At 41.7% G+C, this 24,466-nt stretch overlaps 1 protein-coding gene across 1 annotated transcript in view; it reads right to left on the bottom strand.

The window, feature by feature from the left end:
* LOC127575811 (uncharacterized) overlaps window positions 1-17,156 on the bottom strand; it is a 50,600-nt gene extending 33,444 nt beyond the window's left edge. The window contains exons 1-3 of the mRNA XM_052025934.1: window positions 16,879-17,156; window positions 16,135-16,395; window positions 11,022-11,166 (exon numbers count right to left, since the gene is read on the bottom strand). Of these exons, the coding sequence (XP_051881894.1) occupies window positions 11,022-11,166; window positions 16,135-16,395; window positions 16,879-16,996 (524 nt within the window). The 5' untranslated portion in view covers window positions 16,997-17,156. The remainder of the gene's footprint in view (window positions 1-11,021; window positions 11,167-16,134; window positions 16,396-16,878) is intronic.
* Between the last annotated feature and the right edge of the window lie 7,310 nt (window positions 17,157-24,466).

Genomic DNA, 24,466 nt, shown 5'->3' with positions numbered 1-24,466 from the left:
AGAGTATGAGGTTAATGGCAGGATTCTGGGGAGTGTGGAGGAGCAGAGGGATCTGGGGGTTCATATCCACAGATCACTGAAAGTTGCCTCATTTATTATTATTAAGAGGAATAGATAGAGTGGATTGCCAGTGCCTCTTTCCCAGGGCACCAATGCTCAATACAAGAGGGCATGGCTTTAAGGTAATGGGTGGGAAGTTCAAGGGAGATATCAGAGGGAGGTTTTTCATCCAGAGAGTGGTTGGTGCATGGAATGCGCTACCTGGGGTAGTGGTGGAGGCAGATATGTTGGTCAAATTCAAGAGGTTGCTAGATAAACATATGGAGGATTTTAAAATAGGGGGAAATGTGGGAGGAAGGGGTTAGATAGTCTTCGGCGTGGTTTAACGGTTGGCACAACATTGTGGGCCAAAGGGCCTGTATTGTTCTATGGTTCCATGGTATTATGACTGTGGATATTTTGATTAATGCTATTATCACATTTGCTACTAAGCCCTGTCATGGACACACATGGATAAATTATTTGCTTTTGGTCTGTAGTGGTCAGTCAAATATAAGGAGACCACAAGATAACACAGACTCTCACCCAAAGAGATCTTTATTTGTGGCCCGCCCCAACCCTTCAACATGTCACTAAGGGTTAGATAAATAGGAGATGACATTAGCTGGCTTGGTTTCCTTCCATGTGGATTCTGATTCTTTAAGACTCCAAACTAAAAAGGATAAACACACACCATGTCTTGCTTAACCTGGCAACCACCAACTTGAAATCATTACCTTGTCATTGCTAGTAGGAAGCACTAAAGCCATTCCAGACCATTCCATATTGTTTTCTTTAATGTGTTTAGGATTATGCAATGTTTGTAGCTTGTTCCGCATCTCCAGATAGTCATCAGAAATCAGCAGTAATAGATTAATAATGATAAATCCCATGAGATAAGCTAAAAGGAGAAGTTCAGTACAATGTCCTAAATAGTTGCTAGTTGCAGGGCTAGACAGGACATACCTTCTTACAGTCATTGCTGGAATAGCATGGATAGAAGCTAGGAAAGGATTTACAAAGGCATGGAAAACATATGAATGCCATTTATGGATCAGTGCCAATCGATGGGGCTTCAGTCATAGAGTCAGTGTTGTGCAGCACAGAAATGGACCCTTTGGTCCACCTCATCCATGCTGACCATTTTGCCCATCTACACTCATCCCATTTGCCAGCACTAGGTCCATATCCTTCTATGCCTTGCCTTTTTGAAGTGCCTCTCTAAATGTCTCTTAAACACAGTGATTGTATCTGACTCTATCAATTCTTCTGGCAGTGAGTTCCAGATATCAACTACTCTATGTAAAACAAAAGATGGATCTTGGGAGACAAGTCCATCGGTCCCTGGAAGTGGCAACACTAGTGGATAAGGTGGCAAAGAAGGTGTACTGCATGCTTGCCTTCATCGGTTGGGGAATTGATTATAGAAGTTGAGTATAAAAGTTGAGCAGCTGTTTAAAACTTTAGTTAGGCCACATGTGGAGTATTGTGTGTATTTATTGTCACCATATTATAAGCAAAAAGTAGAGGCTTTGGAGAGGGTATGGAAGAGATTCACCAGGATGCTGTCTGGGATTGTAGAGTATTAGGAATAAGGAAAGCCTGGACAAACTTGGTGTGTTTTCTCTGGCGTGTCGGAGGTTGAGTTCGACCTGATCAAAGTATATAAAATTATGAGAGGCAATAGACAGGGGAGATAGTCAGAGACTTTATCCCAATGTGCAAAAGTCAAATACTAGATGGCATTGGTTTAAGGTGAAAAGTGAAAAATTTAAAGGAGAATGTGAGGCTAATTTTTATGAAATGCATCACTTCGCACTTAGAGTCATAGAGTTGTTCAACACAGGAAAAGGTCCTTCGGCCCAGACTTATCCACGCTGACCAATGTGTACATTCAAGCTAATCCCATTTCCCAGCACTTGTCCCATATCCCTCTAAACTCTTGTCATCCATATACTGTCCTCATACTTCTTAAATGTATCTAATGTACCAACCTCAACCACTTCTTCTGGCAGCTCATTCCATATGTCTACCACCCATGTGTAAAAGTTCATTCAACACCTTATTGCACACATGCCCTCTAATCCAGGCAGCATCCTGGTAAACCTCTTCTGGATCCTCTCCAAAGCCTCAACATCCTTTCTATAATGGGGCGACCAGATGCAGCCTAACTAGAGTTTTATAAAGCTGCAAAGTACCTTCCTGACTCTCGATCTCAGTGCCTCAACTAACAAAGACAAGCATACCATATGCCTTCTTTACCACCCCATCACCTTGTCCAGCCACTTTCAGGAAGCAATGGACTTTGACCCCCAAGATCCCTCCGTACACCAACACTGTTAAGGGTCCTGCCATTAACACTGTACTGTCTCTTTACATTTGATCTCACAAAGTGCAATACCTCACATTTGGCTGGATTAAGCACCATCTGCCATTTCTCCACCCATGTCTGCAACTGATCTATATCTCACTGTGGCAATCTTCTACACTATCTACAATACTATCAATCTTTGTATCATCTATGAACTTACTAACCAATCCATCTACATTTTCATCCACATCATTTATATATATCACAAACAACAGAGGTTTCCTGTGAAACACCAGTAGCCCCAGACCTCCAGCCAGAATAAGTTCCATTGACCATTACCTTGTCTTCTATGGGGAAGCTAATTCTGTATCCAAACGGCCAAGTCACTGCGGATCCCATGCATCTCCATCTTCTGGACGAGCCTCCCATGAGGGACCTTGTCAAGTGCATGTAGACAACATCCTCATAATCATTGAGAACTCTGCCATCTCCAGCAGCTCCACACATAAATTTCCATCTTAGTTTTTGAGGTGACCTCCTCTCACCCTAGTCACTCTTTTTCCCTGAATATACTTAAAAATCTCTGAGGATTCTCCTTAATTTTTTCTGCCAAAGCCATCATCTTGGCACTCCTAACTTCCTTCTTGGGTATAATCCAGCATCCTCTATATACTGTACCTTCAATGATTCACTGGATCCCAACTGCCTTGACATCAAGGGTTCCCAACTCCTGGCAGCTTCGCCTTTTAATTCAACAGGAACAGTCCTTGAACGCTTGCTATCTCACTTTAAAAAACCTCCCACTTGCCAGAGGTCTCTTTGCCTGCAAACGATGTAGCCCAGTCAACCTTGGCCAGCTCTCGTCTAATACTGCCAAAATTCACCCTCAAACTCACCATCCTGGATTCCTGTTTGTGACCGCACAACCTCCTGTCTGTCCCCCTGACTATCGAGTTCCCTACCACTAAAATCCTGTCTGCCTTCACCCTTCCCCACTGTGCTGCAGAGCCAGTCATGGTGCCATGGTTTTGGCTTCTGCTGCTTTCTTCTCCCCAACAGTATCCTAAATGGTACACTTGTTTTTGAGAGGAATGGCCACAGGAGCTTCCTGCACTCTCTGCCTACCCTGCTTGCTCTTCCTGGTGGTCACCCAACTATCTGCAGCCTGAACCTTAGGAGTGACCACCTCACTACAGCTCTTATCTATGATGCTCTCAGCATTCAGGATAGTCCTAAGTACGCCCAGCTCCAGCTCTGGTTCCTTAACCTGGTCCTTCAGGATCAGCAGCTGGGATCACCTCCCACAGGTGTAGACCTCAGGGACACTCCACCCATCGACATTTTCATCCAAATCATTGATATAAAACACAAACAATAGAAGTCCCAGCATTGATCCTTGTGGAACATCACTGGTCACTGACTTCTAACCAAAAATAACAGCCTTCCATCCCTACTCTTTATCTTCTATGGGCAAGCCAGTTCCGAATCAAAACTTGCAAGTTACCCTGGATCCCATGCATCTTTATCTTCTGAATCAACCTACCACGAGGGACATAAGCAAATGTTGGATGTACTATATTGTCCAGGATGAAACAGCTATCTGCCTCTCCATGCATGGAAGCTACCACCCCTGTCAAACAGATATGTGAAAGTTTACCTTTCCTTTCTTTGCTTTAGATACAGTTGTTAGTGTGGGCTTTGTGTGATATGGCTGGACTAGTGGAATATGGTACTGGTGATCCCATTGGAGAAGGTACACCAGATATCATGTGGGCTTCACAGAGTGAGGTCATGATCTAGTGACAAAAGGGGCACAAGATGATTGGAATCCAGGCCCTGCTGAATATAAGTTCATACTTGTGCATTATTGAACACATGTGTAGGTGCTTCCCAGCATGTGCAGACTAACTCTTACACACATACACATGTGGGCTGAAGCCCAGCAGGGGTTGCATGGTGCGGTAGCCAATCTCTTGCCCATGTTATGGAACATAGAACACTACAGCACAGAAAGCAGGCCATTAGGCCCTTCTAGTCTGTGCCGAAACTTTATTCCGCTAGTCCCATTGACTTGCCCTCCATAACCCTCCAGACCTCTCCCGTCCATGTATATATCCAATTTATTCTTAAAACTTGAGAGTGAGCCCACATTTACCTCATCAGATGGCAGCTCGTTCCACACTCCCACCACTCTTTGAGTGAAGAAGTTCCCCCTAATGTTCACCCTAAACCTTTCATCTTTCACCCTAAAGCCATGTCCTCTTGTACTTATCTCTCCTAATCTAGGTGGAAAGAGCCTACTCTCATTTACCCTGTCTATACCCCTCATAATTTTGTAAGCCTCTATCAAATCTCCCCTCATTCTTGTACGCTTCAAGGAATAATGTCCTAACCTGTTCAATCTTTCCCTGTAACTCAACTCCTGAAGACCTGGCAACATTCTAGTAAATCTTCTCTGCACTCTTTCAATCTTACTGATATCCTTCCTATAGTTAGGTGACCAGAACTGCACACAATACTCCAAATTTGGCCTCACCAATGTCTTATACAACCTTACCATAACATCCCATCTCAATACTTTGATTTTTGAATGCCAGGATGCCAAAAGCCTTCTTTACAACCTTGTCTACCCTGCCCTACCATTTACTGTGTATGTCCTACCTTGATTTGTCCTTCCAAAATGCAACACCTCACACTTGTCTGCATTAAATTCCATCTACCATTTTCTGGCCCATTTTTCCAGTTGGTCCAGATCCCTCTGCAAGCTTTGAAAGCCTTCCTCGCTGTCCACAACATCTCCAATCTCAGTGTCATCAGCAAACTTGCTGATCCAATTTACTACATTATCATCTAGATCACTGATATAGACAACAAACAACAATGGACCCAGCACAGATCCCTGAGGCACACCACTAGTCACAGGCCTCCAGTCTGAGAAACAATCAGCCACTACCATTCTCTGTCTTCTCCCATACAGCCAATTTCAAATCCAGTTTACAACCTCTCCATGGATACCTAGTGTCTGAAACTTCTGAACTAACCTCCCAGGTGGGACTTTGTCAAAGGCCTTAAAGTCCATGTAGACAACATCCACAGCCATTCCTTCATCTACTTTCTTGGTAACCTCCTCGAAAAACTCTACAAGATTCGTTAAACACGATCTACCATGCACAAAGCCATGCTGACTATCCTTAATCAGCCCTTGGTTTTCCAAATACTTGTATATCCGATCTCTCAGAACACCTTCCAATAATTTACCTACTACTGATGTCAGGCTCACCAGCCTGTAATTACCTGTTTTACTTTTAGAGCCTTTTTTGAAACAACAGAACAACGTGAGCTACCCTCCAGTCCTCCAGCACTGCACCCATGGCTAAGGACATTTTCAATATTTCCGCCAGGGCTCCTGCAATTTCTACACTAGTCTCTCTCAAGGTCCAAAGGCCCGGGGGATTTATCTACCTTTATTCACTGTAAAGGCAGCAAGCACCTCCTTCTCTTTAATCTCTATATGTTCCATGAAACTACTGCTTGTTTCCCTTCCTTCCTTATACACTATGCCAATTTCCTGAGTAAATATTGATGCAAAAAAACTGTTTAAAATCTCCCCCATCTCCTGAGGCTCCACACATAGACGACCTCTCTGATCTTCTAGGGGACCAATTTTGTCCCTTGTCCCTTTTACTCTTCATATACTTGTAGAAACCCTTCGGGTTTACCTTCACATCATCTGCCAGAGCAACCTCATGTCTTCTTTTTGCCTTCCTGATTTCCTTCTTTATTATTTTCTTACCTTATCTATACTCTTCAAGTACCTCATTTGTTCCTAGTTGCCTATACCTGCTATACACCTCTCTCTTTTTCTTAACCAGATCGCCAATATCCCTTGAAAATCAAAGTTCCCTATGCTTGTTAACTTTGCATTTAATCCTGGCAGCAACGTGCAAACTCTGCACTTTCAAAATTTCACCTTTGAAGGCCTTCTACTTACTGAACACATCCTTGTCAGAAAACAACTTATCCCAATCTACTCTTCCTAGATCCTTTCTCATTTCCACAAAATTGGCCTTTCTCCAATTTAGAACCTCAGCTCAAGGACCAGACCTGTCCTTATCCATAATTAACTTGAAACTCATGACATTATGGTCACTGGACCCAGAATGTTCACCTACACATATTTCTGTCACCTGACCTGTCTGCTTCCCTAATAGGAGATCAAGTATTGCATTCTCTCTCTATATATTGATTTAGAAAACGTTCCTGAACACATTTGACAAACTCCAAGCCATCCAGCCCTTTCACAGTGTGGGAGTCCCAGTCAATATGTGGAAAGTTAAAATCCCCTACTATTACGACTTTCTGTTTCTTATATTTGCTCCTCCAATTCTCTCTGACTATTGGGCAGTCTATAATACAACCCTATTACTGTGGTCACACCTTTCCCGTTCCTCAGCTCCACCCATATGGCCTCTGTAGACGAGCCCTCTGGGCTGTCCTGTCTACACACAGCTGTGATATTTTCCTTGACAAGTAATGCCACTCCTCCCCCTTTTATCCCTCCCCTCTATCACATCTGAAACAATGGAACCCCGGAACATTAAGCTGCCAGTCCTGCTGCTGGCTGTTTTCTGGTTGCCACCTCTTGAGTCTGTTTGACAGAGGGGTAGGACCCAAGGACTGAGAGGCAGACAGCACCTGTTGGAAGGAATTCTTTGAAAACCTCATTAACTGAGACTCTGTCCTTGACGTGAACGCCTTTAGTTCAATCCCACTGCAACCTATTCAGTCCAGCCTTGCCTCCACTTAGACTGACAAGAAGTTGAAAACTCCTTCATCCACATCTGGAAAGCAGAGTATATTCCAGAGGAACTCCGGGACAACATCTTCAAGAAATTCAAATGCAGTAACTAAGGAGTGTTCTCTCTGCAGTCTGCCACAGGGAAAGTCACCATCAGTGTTCTCCTCACCCAGTGTCTACAATGCTGCTTCCTGAATCACAGTGTGGATTCCAGTCATCTAGAGGAACAGTGGACATGATCTTCACTGCAATCAACTCCAAGAGAAATTGTAGAGAGCAGCCCAGCAGTATATATGGTCTTCTTCATCTTCACTACATCCTTTCATTCAGTCCATCGGGAAGGACTTCCTTAAGTTTCACTGCCACAGAAAAGTGTCTTCTTTTTACATTTGCTTCATGATAGTATGCAAACTATGATCCTCACTAATAAATCCTCAACAGATTCAATCTCAGTGCAGACTGGTGTCAAGCAATGCTACATCATTGTCCCAACATATTTTTCCATTTTTCCCACTGCAATGCTGCACCTCATTTCCAACAAGCTTCCCGCTGGAGAGTAACTAATCTACAGGACTAATGGGAAACTGTTCAATTGACATTACCTCCATTCCAGAACCAAGGTCAAATTCAATTTCAGTCGTTGAGCTTCAGTGCATAAATCACATTTGTGTTTGTGCCCATTCTGATACACAGTCACTGTTAACTCGTTCACCGAAACATACAACAGATGGGCCTTAAACTTAGTAATCACAAGCAATGGTCCTTTATGAACCTGAACCACTGTACAACACTGCCCTTTAACAATAAAAGTCCACAGTGAGACCTGTGATAATGTGCCCCACTTGCAATATTCTGGGAGCCATCTCTTGGCCAAGGTAAGATTGATGATGAACAGCATTGCCTTCAATACCTTTGGCTAAGGGGTGTTTGAAAAGCAACAGCTAAAACATGGCATAAACTCATGGCCAAATGGGCAGCAGTGACTTCTGCCCTCCTATATGCTTAAGTGTGGCACAATGGTGCAGCTAGTATGGCACCTGCACACAGCACCAGAGACCTGGGTTTAATCCTAATACTGGATGCTGTGTGTGTGGAGTTTGCACGTTCTCCCTGTGACTGCATGGGTTTCTCCTGGTGCTCCAGTTTCCTCCCACAAGCCGAAGGCGTGCTGGTTAATTGGCCACTGAAAATGTCTCTCAGGTGTGGGTGAGTGGTAGAATCTGGGGAGAGTTGATGAGTAAGTGAGGAAAATTTAAAAAATGAGATTAATGTAACAGGATAGTTGGCGGAGACTCAGTGGGCTGAAGGGGCTGTTTCCGCACCGTGCTCTATGACTCTGGGAATTGGATTACATAGACTAGTCAGTCAAAGCAGGATCCTTCAAATCTGCTGCCAGAATTATCGAACCAACGTCAGTGTCCTCTCCCAGGCCAACGTTAAGATATGTTGGGTAGGCCACATCATTCATATGCCTAATCCAGAGTCCTGAAAAGGTGTCCTTGAAAAAATGCAACATTCCTACTGACTCCTGGGAATCCATGGCCCATAAATGTCAAAGTGGAGAAGGGACATTTAGTATGACAGTGAGAGCCTTGAGTCCATAGATCAGGACATCCCAGAGGCTCCATATAGCACAGTACAGTACAGAAACAGGCCTTTCAGACCATGATGTTGTGCCAAAGCAATTAAGCTAAAGACACATAATCCCTTCTGCCTGCACAGGGTCCTTATCCCTCCATTCTCTGCATATTCATGTGTCCATCTAAGAGCCTCTTAAACACCATATTTATACCACCACCATCCCGACAACGCATTCCAGACACCCACCACTCTCTGTATAAAAAACTTATCCCACACACCTCCCTTGAATTATCCCACTCTCATCTTAAATACATGCCCTCTAGTATTAGACATTTCGACCCTGGGTAAAAGATATTGACTGTCTACTATATCTATGAGAGTCATTTTATAAACTTCTACCAGGTCTCCCCTCAGCCTCCGATGCTCCAGAGAAAACAACCCAAGTTTATTCAACCTTTCCTTAAAGCATGTACATGTCTTCTAATCCAGGGAGCATCCTGGTAAACCTCTCCTGCATCCTCTCCATAGCTCTCACATCCTTCCTATAATAGGGTGACCAGAATTGAATGCAATACTCCAGATGCTCCCTCTGTTCAACACTGTTAAAGGTCCTGCTATTAACTATGTAATTTCTCTTTACATTTCATCTCCCAAAATGCAGCACCTCATACTTGCCCACATTAAACTCCATCTGCCATTTCTACCCCCTTATCTGCAACTGATCTATCCTTTGACAACCTTCTACACAGTCCACAACACCGCTAATCATTGTGTCATCTGCGAACTTTCTACCCCACCCACCACATTTTCATCCAAGTCATATATATATATATATATATATATATATCATCTCACCCTCATTGTCCATCCCATCAGAACCTCCCACCACATCTGTTGTCAAGTTCTCAGATGCCATATTGGCCTCATCAACCATTTCAGAACCCAGAGAACTGGAGTGGAAGCAAGTCATCCTCAATTCCAAGGGAACATCAAAGGAGGGTCTGTTTAACACCTCCATGTACATTGAGATAATGTAAGTAGATGTTGGAACTGACTGTGTTATATTAAAACCTGCCAATAGATGTGCAGCAGTGCCTGTGATCCTCCTTTCACCCACTTAATCTCCTTGTACTCTTAACATGAAGTAAGTTTTAAGCAAATATTGCAAATCATTCTTCAAGTATATTCAATTGAATCTATAAAGTAAATTTTAAGATATAGGACCAGATGTGTGGTCAACTGGTGAACCATGGATAAGTTGGACACATGCATAGATTTGTATTGAGATGGATTTTTTTGGTAGCTGTGAGTTGTATTTTCATAAATAAGAGATGTTCTTGCCTGAGATTTAGTGATTCCTTTAAAGGACCGATAGGCCAAAGGGCCTGATTCTGTGCTGTATAAATCTGCAGTTAGGATGTTCAACAATAATGGATAGAATGCACAGAAAGAAGAAAAGTGTCTGGCTAGTAACAATCTATGGGTACATGAATCTTTTGGTGCAATATTACAATCAACCACAAAAGCTTGATCAATTTTTAAACCAACTGCATGGTGTGGTAGCAAAGATCTACCTCATTGTTCCTTTCTTTTCACATTATTTATTTATTTTGTAATTTATAATTTTTTATGTCTTTGCCACAAAACAACAAATTTCACATCATATAAGACAGCGATAATAAATCTGATTCTGATCCTTGATTTTCCGTATGGCAACTTCCTAATCTCTATCCAGTCATCAAGAATAGTAGTGAGTACCAACTAACAACAAAGCCTCTTTTGCTGTCTCCCCTGATGGTCCAAAGACATACCTCTAAAAATGTCAATAGGATTTTGGGAAAAGGTTGTCTATCTCAAGCAGTGGTTAGCATTGGGCTTAGAATATGTACGGAATATGAAAAGCCAAACTACAACTAATCAATGAGCTTTAAGCATATTTTGCAAGTGAGTACCAACAAGCAGAAATAATTACTTGTTATCAGTATGATTTGTTAATGGTCAGTCAAAAGCAATAGTGTATATATGGACCTGTTGGGTATTGCCCACCAGGATCACAGGATGTGCACTGCAAATAGGAAACACAGCCATATTGCATCCATGACCATTCGTTCTGGCCAGCTGAGGTGTTGCATTTCATGTATTAGACTTGCTATTTGTGTTCTACGTCATTGATTTTCAACTTACAAACACGCTTCAATCATGCTAAATGTTAGTTTTCATTGAAATAACCTTTGAGATACAACTTAATATTTATAAATTACCCAAATACTTCAAGAAACTATTTTCACTTACTTTGAACAGTTTAAGTCAACTTTCTTCACAAATCCTGTTATTTCAACCTGAATGATTCCCTCACTGTCCTTGGTGTTGAAGGTAAATTTGTTTTTCCTCCCCTTAACACTGTGACTGTTGCTTTTAATTCTGATTCTGAAAGGACCTGTGAAAGAACGGGTTTATCAATTAATACAAATAGCTTCCTAAGCAAACCAACTGTGGTTTGTGCACTACAGTACTGGGTGCAATGGTCTTCAGAGAGCATGATTTGGTGAGTAAGTGGGCTTCAGTGAGGGAGACATGAAGAGGAGTCTGTGGGATAAACTCAAAACTGGCTTTTGGTTCAGCACTGATGATGGTACAAATCAGGCTGGTGGGTGTCGAGTCTTTTCTGACACTTTTATAGCTCGTAGGTTGTTAGAGAGGGTGAATTATGACAGGGCAGCTCAGTTAAGTGGAATGCACATTCTGCACCATATGGAAGCTCATGGATGCTTCCAGTATTCCAGAAAACCACATGTGCAGAAAGTGTCTCCAGTTGCAGAAGCTTGAGCAGCAGCTGAAGACACTGTGCCACATCCATGAGGCCAAGAAGTTTGTGGACAGCATGTTTAGCAAGATACCTTAAGCATGAGTAGGCAGAGAGGGCATGGGTGAGCATCAAACAAACTGGAAGCAGTTAGGTAGTGCAGGAATCCTCCAGTCCATCTCACTCTCTGATAGGCTTTCCCCTTTGCATACTTTTGTATTTATGAGAATGTTGCCAGGACTGGAGGGCATGAGTTATAGGGAGCGGTTGGGCAGGCTAGGATTTTATTCCTTGAAACATAGAAGACTGAGCAGTGACCTTACTGAGGTGCATAAAATCATGAGGTGCATAGATAGGGTGAATGCACACAGTCTTTTTCCCAGGGAAAGGGTACCAAAAACTAGAGGGCATAACTTTATGCTGGAAGGGGAAAGGGATATATTTAAAAGGAACCTGAAGGGCAACTTCTTCATGCAGAGGGTGGTGCATATATGGAACAAGCTGCCAGAGAAAGTAGATGAGGCAGGTACAGTAACAGCATTTAAAAGACATTTGGATGTGTACATGGATAGGAAAGGTTTAGAAGGATATGGGCCAAATGCAGACAAATGGGACTGGCTTAGGTGGGCACCTTGGTTGGCAGGGATGTGTTGGGTTGAAGGGCCTGTTTCCATCCTGTATTGCTATTCGACTCTATTATTGGGAGTTCAGTGAGAGCAGGAGTGCAGTTGGGGGGCAGTGAAGCAGGGAGGGGTTGCTGCAGCTAATGGCGAGGGGATTGGTTTAAAATAGCTTGTCAGAGGTGGGGAGGTGATTCAAAGGGAATTTAGGAAGGAGGGGAACAAGGAGAGAAGGGAAAGTTGGGGAAGCAGATCGTGAAATAAATAAAAACTAAAGTGAGGTCAAAGAATAACAAATATTAAAATGACAATTTTTTTTAAATGTTCACAGCATTGATAACAAATTAATAAATAACAGACATAAAAATAAATGGAGCAACACACAAAATGCTGGAGGAACTCAGCAGTTCAGGCAACATCTGTGGAGGGAAATGCACAATCGACGTTTTGGGTCAAGATGCTTCATTTAGAACTGGCAGTTCCAGTCCTGATGAAGGGTCTTGAACCGAAACATCGACTGTCCATTTCCCTCCATAGGTGCTGCCTGATCCATTGAGTTCCTCCAGCATTTTGTGTGTTGCTCCAGATTTCCATATCTGCAGCCTCTCTTGTGTCTCCATAAAAATAAATGGGCATGATTTAATTTTCATTACAAGAACCATGGCTGCATGGCGACCAAAGCAGGGAACTAAATATTCCAGCGCGTTCAATATTAAGGAAGGACAGGTAAAAATGAAAACGGGATGGTCATAGAGTCATATAGCACGGAAACAGGTCCTTTGGCCCATCTGGTCCATGCTGACCAAGATTCCCATCTAAGCTCATCCCATTTGCCTGCACTTGGCCCATATCCTCTAAACCTTTCCTATCCATGTACAAGTACTGTATCTTTTAAATGTTGAATGTACCTGCCTCACCCACATCCTTTGGCAGCTCATTCCATATACTGACCACTCTTTAGCAGAAAAAGTTGCCCCTCAGTTTCCTATTAATCTCTCCCCTCTCACATTAAGCCTATTCCCTCTAGTACTTGATTCCCCAACCCTGGGAAAAAGATTGTGCACATTCATCCTATCTATACCCCTCATAATTTTATGCACCTCTGTAAGATCACCCCTCATTCTCCTACACTCCAATGAAAAAGGTAAGGAGGAGATCAGTGTAGTGGTGAGAATGAATTGTGCTTGACAGGGTAGGAGAAGCAGCAGATCGTGCAGGCAAATTAGAATCACAGGCAGGAGATAGAGGTACAGATTTGTAAGCAGATTATGGAAAAATGTAAAGCAACAGTTGTAGTGGTAGATTTTAACTTCCCCAGTATTGACTGATACTCCCTTAGGACCAACAGCTTAGATAGGGCAGAATTTGCTAGGTTCATCCAGGAGGGTTTCTTGAAACTGTATCTAGATAGTGCAAGCAACAGAAGGGGCCATACTGGACCTTGTATTGGGAAATGAACCTGGCCAGGTGATTGGAGTTTTCAGTAGGGGTGCATTCTGGGAACAGTAATCATAACTCTGTAAGTTTTAAGATAGTAATGGACAAGGATAAGACTGGTCCTCTGTTGAAAATGCTATATTGGGGGAAGGCTAATTACAACAGTTTTTGGTGGAACTGGGGAAAATAGATTGGGAGTGGCTGTTTGGGGATAAATCCACATCAGGACATGTGGGAGCCTTTTAAAGCCCAGCTGGTTAGTGTTCAAGACCAGCATGTTCCTGTTGAGGATAGAAGATAAGGATGGCAAGGTTCAAGAGCCCTGGATGATTAAGAGATATTGTAAGTTCGGTCAAAAAGGAAAAGGAAGCATATGTAAAGATTAGGAAGCTGAACAGACAAGGCCCTTGAGGAATATAAAGTAAGCAGAAAGAACTTAAACAAGGAATCAGGAGCACTAAAGGGGGCCAGAAATGTCCTTTGCAAGTAGATTAAGGAAAACCTCGAGGCACTTTATACATTTAGCAAAAGTAGATGCATTGATCAGGGAAGGGTGGGTCCACTTAAGAACAAAGGAGGGAATTAATACATGGATCCGAGGGAGTGGGCGAGGTCCTGAATGAGTACCTTGCATTGTCATTCACCACAGGGAAGGACACGGATGATGATGAGATCGAGGAGAGGTATACTGATATTGATATGAAGGAGGAGGTGGACATTGGTGTCTTGAAAAACATTAAGGTGGATAAGTCCCAGGCCCTGATGGAATCTATCCCAGAATACAGATAAAGCAAATGAGGAGATTGTTGGGGTTTTTCACAGAGATTTTTGTATCCTCTTTAGCTACATTTGAGGTCCTAGAGTACTGGAGAATTGTCCTTTGTTTAAGAAGGGCGGCATATCCAGGAAATCATAGGCAGGTGAGCCTTACATCTGTGGTCAGGAATTATTGGAGAGGAAGTTTAGGGACAGGATTTACCCATATTTGGAAAAGCATGGACTTACCCATAGAACCATAGAACAATACAGCACATTAAGGCCCTTTGGCCACCATGTTGTGCTGACCTTCAAACCACTCCTAACTCCTTCCTCCCACATATCCCTCTATCTTAAATTCCTCCATATGACTTATCTAACAATCTCTTGAACTTGCCCAACGTATCAGCCTCCACCACCACCCCCGGCAGCGCATTCCATGCACCAAGCACTCTCTGGGTGGAAAAAACCTCCCTCTGATGTCTCCTTGAACTTCCCACCCATTACCTTAAAGCCATGCCCTCTTGTATTGAGCATTGGTGCCTGGGAAAGAGGCGCTGGCTGTCCACTCTATCTACTCCTCCTAATATTTTGACTTACTAGGGATAGTCAGCATGACTTTGTGCATGGGAGGTCCTGTCTCACAAATTTGATTGAAATTTTTTGAGGAGGTGACGAAGATGACTGATGAGGGTAGTGAAATGGATATTTCCTGGGAGGACTTAGCAAAGCATTTGACAAAGATTAAGTCACATAAGGTCAACAGTAAGTTCGTATATTGGATACTAATATACCAATTGGCAAAGAAGATAGGGGTAGTGGTGGAGAGGTGTTTCTCTGACTGGAGACCCTGTGACCAGTGGTGTTCCACAAGGATCAGTGCTGGGAAATAGATGACACAAAAATTGGTGGAGTTGTGGATATTGAGGATGTCAAAGGATACAGCAGGATATAGGTCATTTGGAACTTTGGGTGGAGAAATGGCAGATGGAGTTTAATCCAGACAAGTGTGAAGTGATACATTTTGGGAGGTCAAGCGCAAGAGGGAAATGTACAGGAAATGACCCTTGGGAGCATTGGTGTACAGAGAGATCTTGGGGTATAAGTCCATAGCTCCCTGAAAGCGACAACACAATAGGATAGCGGGGTAAAGAAGGTGTACAGTATGCTTGCCTTTATAGATCGGGGCATTGAGTATAAAAGTCAGGAAGTAATGTTACATAGAACGTAAAACAGGAACAGGCTGTTTGGCTCACGATGTTAACTAATAATTAAATACCTAACTAAACTAATCCCTTCTGGCTACCCAATGTTCGTATCCCTCCATTCTCTGCACATTCATGTGCCTATCTAAGAGTCTCTTAAACTACATGCTGCAGCCGTATAAAACTTTGGTTTGGCCACATTTGGAGTATTGTGAGCAGTTCCGGTTGCTACACCAGAGGAAGGATGTGGAGGCTAAGGAGAGGTAATGAAAAGGCTCACCAGGATGTTGCCTGGATTGAAGTGTATTAGGTATAAGGAGAGGTTGGACGAAGGTGGATTGCACTGCCAGGGGAGATGGTGAAAGGAGATACAATAGCAACACTTAAGAGACATTTAGACAGATACAAGAACAGGAAGGGCATAGAAGGATATGTACCATGTGCAGACAGATGGGATTAATTTACATTGGCATGGTGGTCAGCGCAGAGGGGCTAGTTCCTATGCTGAAATGTGCTGCATTCTATAACTGCAGATTGCATTTCCTTATCACATACAGTAATAGGAGATTTTAAAAAATACTCACATCTTACAAACAGTTCCAAAGGTGTAAAAATTGTTGGATGACTTATTAGGCAGGTTACATTCTCCAAATTATTGCTACACTGTGTTGACTTGCAGTTTCTAGCAAAAGTCCTGCTTGCATTTTGCTGTTTAGTCATATGCTTTCCACTTATTTTTGATGGAATCCACACAATATTTTCTGCAAGGCCACCCTTAGCATTTCTGCATGTTGTCACAAGTTGATCTTTTAAACCACTCTGATGCTTTGCACTAAAAGGAAGGACTAGAGAGGGCAACACATTATGTCATTTTGTATAATTGAGAACAATTGAAAACTAAAATGCCATTCAGTGATTAAGAATGTTACTGCATCTATCCATCCAATTTTCTGACAACAATATTTCCCACTTTTCTAGGTATCTTAACCCCACTAAAAGAAACTTTAATCAGATCATTGATTAAGTACACTCATGTTTCCACTGTTTTAGCTGAACTTCAAAATATTTGGGTGTTTTTATCTGAAACTCAGCCATGATTTACATAACAGAGACCAGTAATTAAATTCTTGCTGCACAGTTTATATGCTGGACTGTGTGACTAAATCCCGAAAGACCTTCATACAATAGCTTACTATTAAGTTTACTTTAAATGTGGATTAAATTTCTTGAAAATGTTGATGCACTCTGTAATGAAAACTAGCTCACAGCAACTTCATAAATCCATGAATGACAAGAGTTAGTGAAACATTTTATGACAATTAACTTACTCAGAACTGTCAGTGTTATGTGATTTTCAGTGGCTGCACAGGAGTTTGTAGATACACACATGTATGGCTTTTCAGCAGTAGATTGATGAGCCCAGTTGATGGATTTTGAACACACCATATTTTCCAAAGACTTGTTCTGTAAGATTTATACCGAAGAAATGTATTGTTTTGTTGATTTCCACCTGCCATTGAGATCGGGTGATCACTGCTTTCTTCGTTAATTTACATCTGGTTCCCACTCCACTTTCCAGTTCAGGTCGAATATTTTTATGCATTTGTTTTCCCTGCAAATATTACATTATCAATACCAGAACAGTTTGAAGTTTATACAAGCAATAGTCATTTAATATATCTAAGAACTTCTTGAAGTATAGCATTGATAGCTTGATACTCAACTTTCTAAATATCATGTAATTCTCTGCTACTTCTGCATTAACATTACTAGTTACTCCTGATTTACATTGATGTCTCTTGACTCAAGCGTTGTAGTTGAAGTCCTTCACCTCATCTTTTAGCTTCCTATAGATTCATCCCATTTTCTCAATGCATTTTTTTTTCAGATTTATATGCCCTCCAAAGCAATCCATTGTTCTTGCTTCTTGCGGTATTCCCTCTCTGCCAGTAAATTGATGGCAGGAATCTTTAGTTATATTCTTTTTAACTTATTCCTTACATATTGTCTAACTTCTTTTCAGGATTAAAAAAATTCAACGAAACCCTCATTCATATAACTTAATTTCTCCTCTACTGGCTGAGTGTTAAAAGACATTTGTATCAGGGTGTTTCTTTACATTAAGGATGTTGTTAAAAATTGTAATATGCTATTATGCGAAGCTCTACTTAATCTATTTTTTTCTAATATATTAACCTATATTATCAGGTGTGAAATCCTAAGCATGCACATTAGATGGGAAAATTATAAGTATTCAAGCCTTCTTGATTATAAATCACAATTTACGAAAGGACGGAATTTGGGACAATTGCCAAGTCAGGCAGTGAATTCAAGATCGTAACCATATTTTGAGTACAAAAAATTATCTCATGTCATTCCTAGTTTATGTTGCTGATTACCATAAATCTGTATCTTCTACATGAAAAATCTTGTAAAAATTGTGTATAATTTATGTTTAATTTATGATTTTTTTCTTGTGAATGCTGCTTATATGATGCCATGTGCCTGTGATGCTGCTGCAAGTATGATTTTCATTGCAGCTGTGCATAGATGTACTTGTGCATATGATAAAAAACACAACTTTAACATGAACTTGCACCAATAGAATAGTTGATTCATTTTGCTGAGATACTTGATTATTTTGAACAATATATCAAATTATCTTTAAACCTTCCCTGCTCTAGAAAGAAAAAAATCACTTTTCTCCAGTCTATCAACATTAACTGAAGATCTCATCCTCAGGATCAATATACTAAATCTTTTCTGAAATAAAAACAGAAAATGCTGGAAGTATTCAGTAGGTCATGCAGTTCCCGTGGAAAACAATATTTACTGTTTCAGCTCAATGAGCTTTGATCAGAACCTGGTAAAAGTCCTGGATTTTAAATGTTGCTCTTCTTCCCCTCCACAGATGCTGACTGACCTCCTGAGTATTTCCATCATTTTCTATTTCAGATTTTCAGCACTTATCGATTTTTGGTTTTCAAATCTTTGCTGAGCTTTCTCAAAAGCCTTTGCAAGCTTTCTGCTGTGTGGTGACCAGAATGGAACATAATAGTCTTTTCTGGCCAGACTAATGTTTTTATAAAGACTCAGAGTAATATCCGTTGCCACTGCACTATAAATGAGATCTATTAATGAAGCCTGCAATCTTGTATACATCTTGGACTGCTTTCTCGACCTGACCTGCCACATTCAAAGACTTTTAAACAAATACATCCAGCCTTTTTCCTGTATCCCACTTAAGAAATATTGTCATATCATACAATCTTTTATTTACCCATCAAAATACACCAATTTTCTACATTAAATTTATTTGGTATGTGACCATTAGTTTCAACAGATCACCAACCAGATCTTGCTGTTGTCCTACTGCTTACCACATGTCTATCTTCTGAATCATCTATAGATTTTGGAATTGGATTTGATATTGGACATGTACACCCCTGGCCCTCACTTTGGTAAATCACACCACCAGGCTGTGCCTCTCCTCCCTGCATACAAACAGAAACTGAAACGGGAGGATCCAGTACAGAGAGTTTGTGCAGTGCTGGTCTGAGGAAATAGATGAGTTTCTGTGTGACTGCTTTGAGTCAGTGGACGGTCCATATTCAGAGACTCAGTTGCCAGCCTTGATGAGTATGTCACACCATCACAGACTTTATCAGCAAGTATGTTGAGGACTGTATGCCAAAAGAGGACAATATGGGTGTTCCCAAACAGGAAACCATGGATGAACCAGAAAATCCACTCCTTACTGAAGTCAAGGACTACTGAATTCTAATCAGGTGACCCTGATCTTTACAAGAAATCGAGAAACGACCTCTGGAAAGCTATCAGGAATGCCAAGAGACAATATCGGTTCAAAACAGAGTCCCAGACCAGCTGTCAGTTGTGGCAGGGCTTAAATGCTATAACCAGGCTACAAAACGAAGTCGGGCAGCAAAGTTATCAACAGCGCATCCCTTCCTGATGAGCTAATGCATTCTATGCACGTTTTGAACAGAAGGGGAGTGGATGTTACCACCCAATCTGACAGCCTCCAATACAACTGTCACTGTCGAGGATGTAAGATCAGTCTTCCTGAGAGTGAACCCACAGGAAGCATCTGGCCCGGAAGGTGTGCCTGGCCATGTGCTCAGATATTGTGCTGATCAGTTGGTGGGGTATTTGCAGACATAATTAATCTCTTCCTGCTCAATCTGAGATTCCCACCTGTCTTAAGACCACAATCATCCCGGTACCTAAGAAAAACAAGGTAACATGCCTTAATGACTACCGACCAGTGGCTCTGACATCTGTGCTTCGAGATGGTGGTCATGACACACATTAACTCCCAGACAACCTCAACCCCACTGCAATTTTGCCTACCGCCAAAACAGGTCTACAGTGGACGCCATCTCCCTGGGCCGACACTCATCTCTGGAGCATCTGGACAGTAAAGACACCTATGTTAGACTATGTTTATTGACTACAGCTCCACCTTCAATACTATGATCCCAAGCAAACTCATCACCAAACTCTGAGACCTGGGACTCAACATCTCCCTCTGCAACTGGATCCTTGACTTTCTGACCAACAGACTGCAATCAGTGAGGATAGGCAGCAATACCTCCAGCACGATTATTCTCAACACTGGTGCCCCACAAGGCTGCATCCTCAGCCCTCTACACTCATGACTGTGTGGCCAGATTCCTGCTCTAACTCCATCTACAAGTTTGCAGATGATACCACCGCTAATAGACCATATCTCAAATAACGATGAGTCAGAGTACAGGAAGGAGATAGAGAGCCCAGTGACATGGTGTCATTACAACAACCTTTCTCTCAATGTCAGCAACACAAAAGAGCTGGTCAGCTAATTCAGGAAAGGGGGCGGTTGTACATGCACCTGTCTACATCAAATGGTGCTGAGGTCGAGAGGGTTGAGAGCTTCAAGTTCCAAGGAGTAAACATCACCAATAGCCTGTCCTGGTCCAACAACATAGACGCCACAGCCAAGAAAGTTCATCACGTGCCTCTAATTCCTCAGGAGGCTAAAGACATTTGGCATGTCCCCTTTGACACTCACCAATTTTTACCAATGCACCATAGAAAGCATCCTATCTGGATGGATCATGGCTTGGTATGGCACTGCTCTGCCTGGACTGCAAGAAAATGCAGACAGTTGTGGATACAGCCTAGCATATCACAGAAACCAGCCTCCCCTCATGGACTCTGTCCATACCTCTCGCTGCCTTGGTGAAGCAGCCAGCATAATCAAAGACCCCACCCACCCGAGTCATTCTCTCTTCTCTCCTCTCCCATCAGGCTGAAGATACAGGAGCCTGAGGGCACATACCGCCAGGCTAAAGGATGGCTTCTATCCCATGGTGATAAGACTATTGAACGGTTCTTTTATACAATGAGATGGACTCTTGACCTCTCAATCTACCTTGTTTGACCTTGCACCTTATTGTCTATCTGCAATGCACTTCCCTGTAGCTCTGACACTTTACTCTGTACTCCATTATTGCTTTTACCTTATACAACCTCAATAGACTGTGTAATGAATTGACCTGTACGAACGGTATGCAAGACAAGTTTTTCATTGTAGCTCGTTACAAGTGACAATAATAAACCAATACCAATACACTCAGGACATGGAGGATAGTGAGATTAGTGTGGGCATGTAATGTGTATGGGCAGTTGAGATCAGGAAGGAGGTGGTGCTGGATCTTTTGAATAGCATCAAGATGGATAAATCCCCAGGCCTGATGGGGACATATTCCAGGTTATTGACAAAGACAAGTGAGGAGGTTGCTGGGGCCTTGACGAATATTTTTGTATCCTCACTAGCAACAGGCAAGGTCCCAGAGAGTAACCAGCCAATGACCCTCACATCAGTGATAGGGAAGCTATTGGAGAGGATTCAGGCCACATTTGGAAAAACATGGGCTCCTGATTAGGGACAGTCAGCATGGCTTTGTGCAGGGCAGGTCATGTCTGACTAACTTGATTGAGTTTTTGAGGAGGTGATAAGGCATTGAGTATAAGAGTCAGGAATTCATGTTGTAGCTATATAAAACTTTGGTTAGGCCGCACTTGTGTGCACTTCTGGTCGCCCCATTACAGGAAGGATATGGAGGCTTTGGAAAGGATGCAGAAGAGATTTAACAGGATGTATGAACTATAAAGAGAGGTTGTACAAACTTGGGTTGTTTTTTCTGGAGCTTCAGAGTCTAAGGGGAGACCCGATAGAAGTTTATCAGATTATGAGAGGCAAAGGTAGGTTAGATAGTCTGAACCTTTTTCTCAGGGTAGAAATGTCCAGTACTAGAGAACAGGCATTTAAGGTGAGGGGGAAAAGTTTAAGGAGATATGCAGGGCAAGTTGTTTTACACAGAGAGTGGTGGGTGTCTGGAAAGGGTTGCCGGGGGAGGGATGGAAGCAGATACGATCGTGGCATTTTAGATATTGTTAGATAGACACATGAATATGCAGGAATGGGAAGGCTCTGGATCATGTACAGGCAAAAGAGAATTGGTTTAATTCAGCATCATGTTCAGTGCAGACATCGTGGGCCGAAAGGCCTGTCCTGTGCTGTACTCTTCCATGTTCATGCTCAATCACAGTGTTTGCATTTCACCATAGGTCATAAATTGTATAACCAGAATGGCTATACTAGTGTTTGCATTTCACCATAGGTCATAAATGTATAACCAGAATGGCTTTTATGCATTATTGTCTCAGGGTATGATACGCTTTTACAAGTGATCCCATCTGAAGAGCAACCGTCATTTTATGAAACAATGCTGCTTTTACCTTTCAATGAAGTCAAGGGAGAAAGAACAATGGTTTAAACTGGGATTCATCAGCATCAATTTCTTCTCTCTTTTCTCCCTCTCTAGGACATTATGTTTGGGTGTTTCTCTTAAATTTTCTGAGTGGTTTTTCAATCCTTTTGTGATTAATAAACTCAAATCTTTTGTGATTGCATATTTTATTGCAAACGCTCAAGTCATGCCAAGCTAACAGTATTTTCTGTAATTTCTGATATATTAGACAAGAGAAATAAAAGGAGAGAAAATACATGAGAGGAGGACAGAAAGAGGAAAGGATTGAAGAGAACTTTCTAAAACTTCATAAGGGTGGAAATTCGGTCTCTTGTTTGTTTTCTGTTTTCAGCACGAAGATTGTCCACCAAAATTACCTACCAAAAATTGGTATGGATGTAGCTTTTTAAATTACCAGAATTGTTCAGTTACATTAATTTCTTAAACTAAACATTAAAGATGAATACACGAGTAAAGTTTATTGTATGCCACGGGAAGGAAAATCAATTTGGAACCATTGTTTTTAAATATTTAATTTCAAGTGATTCCATAGGATATCCTTCCTCATTACCTGTAGTAATGGACTCCTTAATCAATATTGTATTGCTGCCTCCTCTTCTGCATCCCCACCTGTCACACCTGCAGATTCTATTATGCTTGAATGTTGACTTACCAGTCTTACCCTTCTTTTTCAATTATGTCTCTGTGATAGCAACAATATCATATTCCCATGTGCAAATCAATGCTCTGTGTTCAACTGCCTCACTGAAGACAAGTTCAGAATCAGAATCAGTATCATTTTTATTATCACTGATGCATGACGTGAAATTTGTTGTTTTGTGGCAGCAGTACAGTGCAAAGACATAAAAATCTATAAATTACAAAATAGTGCAATAGTTCATGGGTTCATGGAATGTTCAGAAATCAACAGAGCAAAGTTAATTGGTCAATTCTGATGGAGAAACAGATACTTGGAAAAGAAAAAATAACAGTTCTGAAAGGTTTAGTTTCACCATAAAGTCATCTGTAACTGTTACATCATTAAACAACATATAAGGGAAGAAGTTATCAGAGATGACTCAACAAACAAATTGACAAGCACTGCTTACTCTTGGCCTTATTATACAGAATCAAACAGTGGAAAGGAAACCATTTGGCTTCCTGTACCTTCGTCAGTTTTTTAGTATCTGATTGATCATACTGCCCTCCTTCTGTTGTTTTTTTTCTGTTCAAGTATTTATCAGTTTCTCTTCTAAATATTATTTTTATGCCTGCTTTTGTCCTTTATAGCACTCCAGATCATAACAATCTTCATAAAACAATGTTCATCAGGTTGCTTCCAGTTCTTGTGCCAATTTCTTATTCCATTCACTGACCCTTCTGCCTGTGGTAACATTCACTCTTTATCAAAAGTATTCATGCTTCAAATATAACAAGCATGCTACAAAATATGTGTCCAAAATTATCCAAGGAAACCATCCTTAAACAGTCAATAGTCAGAGATGGCAGTGTACAATTGTACCAATAACATAGGTAAAAGAGGGATGAAGTTCTGAATGTGAAATTTAGGAAGCTAGGCCACAGATTAACTGACAGGGCCCCTGAATTTGTAACAGAGACACAAGAGATTCTGCAGATGCTGGAATCTGGAAAACACATACAAAACGCTGGAGGAACTCAGCAAGTCAGGCAGCATCTACAGAGGGAAATAAACAGTTCATGTTTCGGGATCCAAAACATTGACAGTTTATTTCTCTCCATAGGTGCTGCCTGACCTGCTGAGTTTATCCAGCATTTTGTGTGTGTTACCCTAAATTTTTAATCTCTGGATTACTTCCAGTGCCACCTGCCAGTTGGTATAGCAACAGGAGGATTGGTCAGATGAATATGTGGACAAAAAGATGGTGTAGGAGGGAGGGCTTTAGATTTTTTGGATCACTGAGACTGTTTCTAGGAAATGTTGGGACTTGTACAAGCTGAATAGGTTGGACTTGAACTGGAACACGTCAAATATACTTGCAGGGAGGTTTGCTACTGCTGATGGGAAGGGTTTAAACTAAATTGGCAGGGGAATGGGACACATAGTTGATGTACAATTGGG

Source organism: Pristis pectinata, chromosome 11, assembly GCF_009764475.1.
Source record: "Pristis pectinata isolate sPriPec2 chromosome 11, sPriPec2.1.pri, whole genome shotgun sequence".
In the NCBI taxonomy this organism is placed as follows: domain Eukaryota; kingdom Metazoa; phylum Chordata; class Chondrichthyes; order Rhinopristiformes; family Pristidae; genus Pristis; species Pristis pectinata.
The sequence above is the reverse complement of the archived record's forward strand: the minus strand, read 5'-3'. Positions and strand labels throughout refer to the sequence as shown.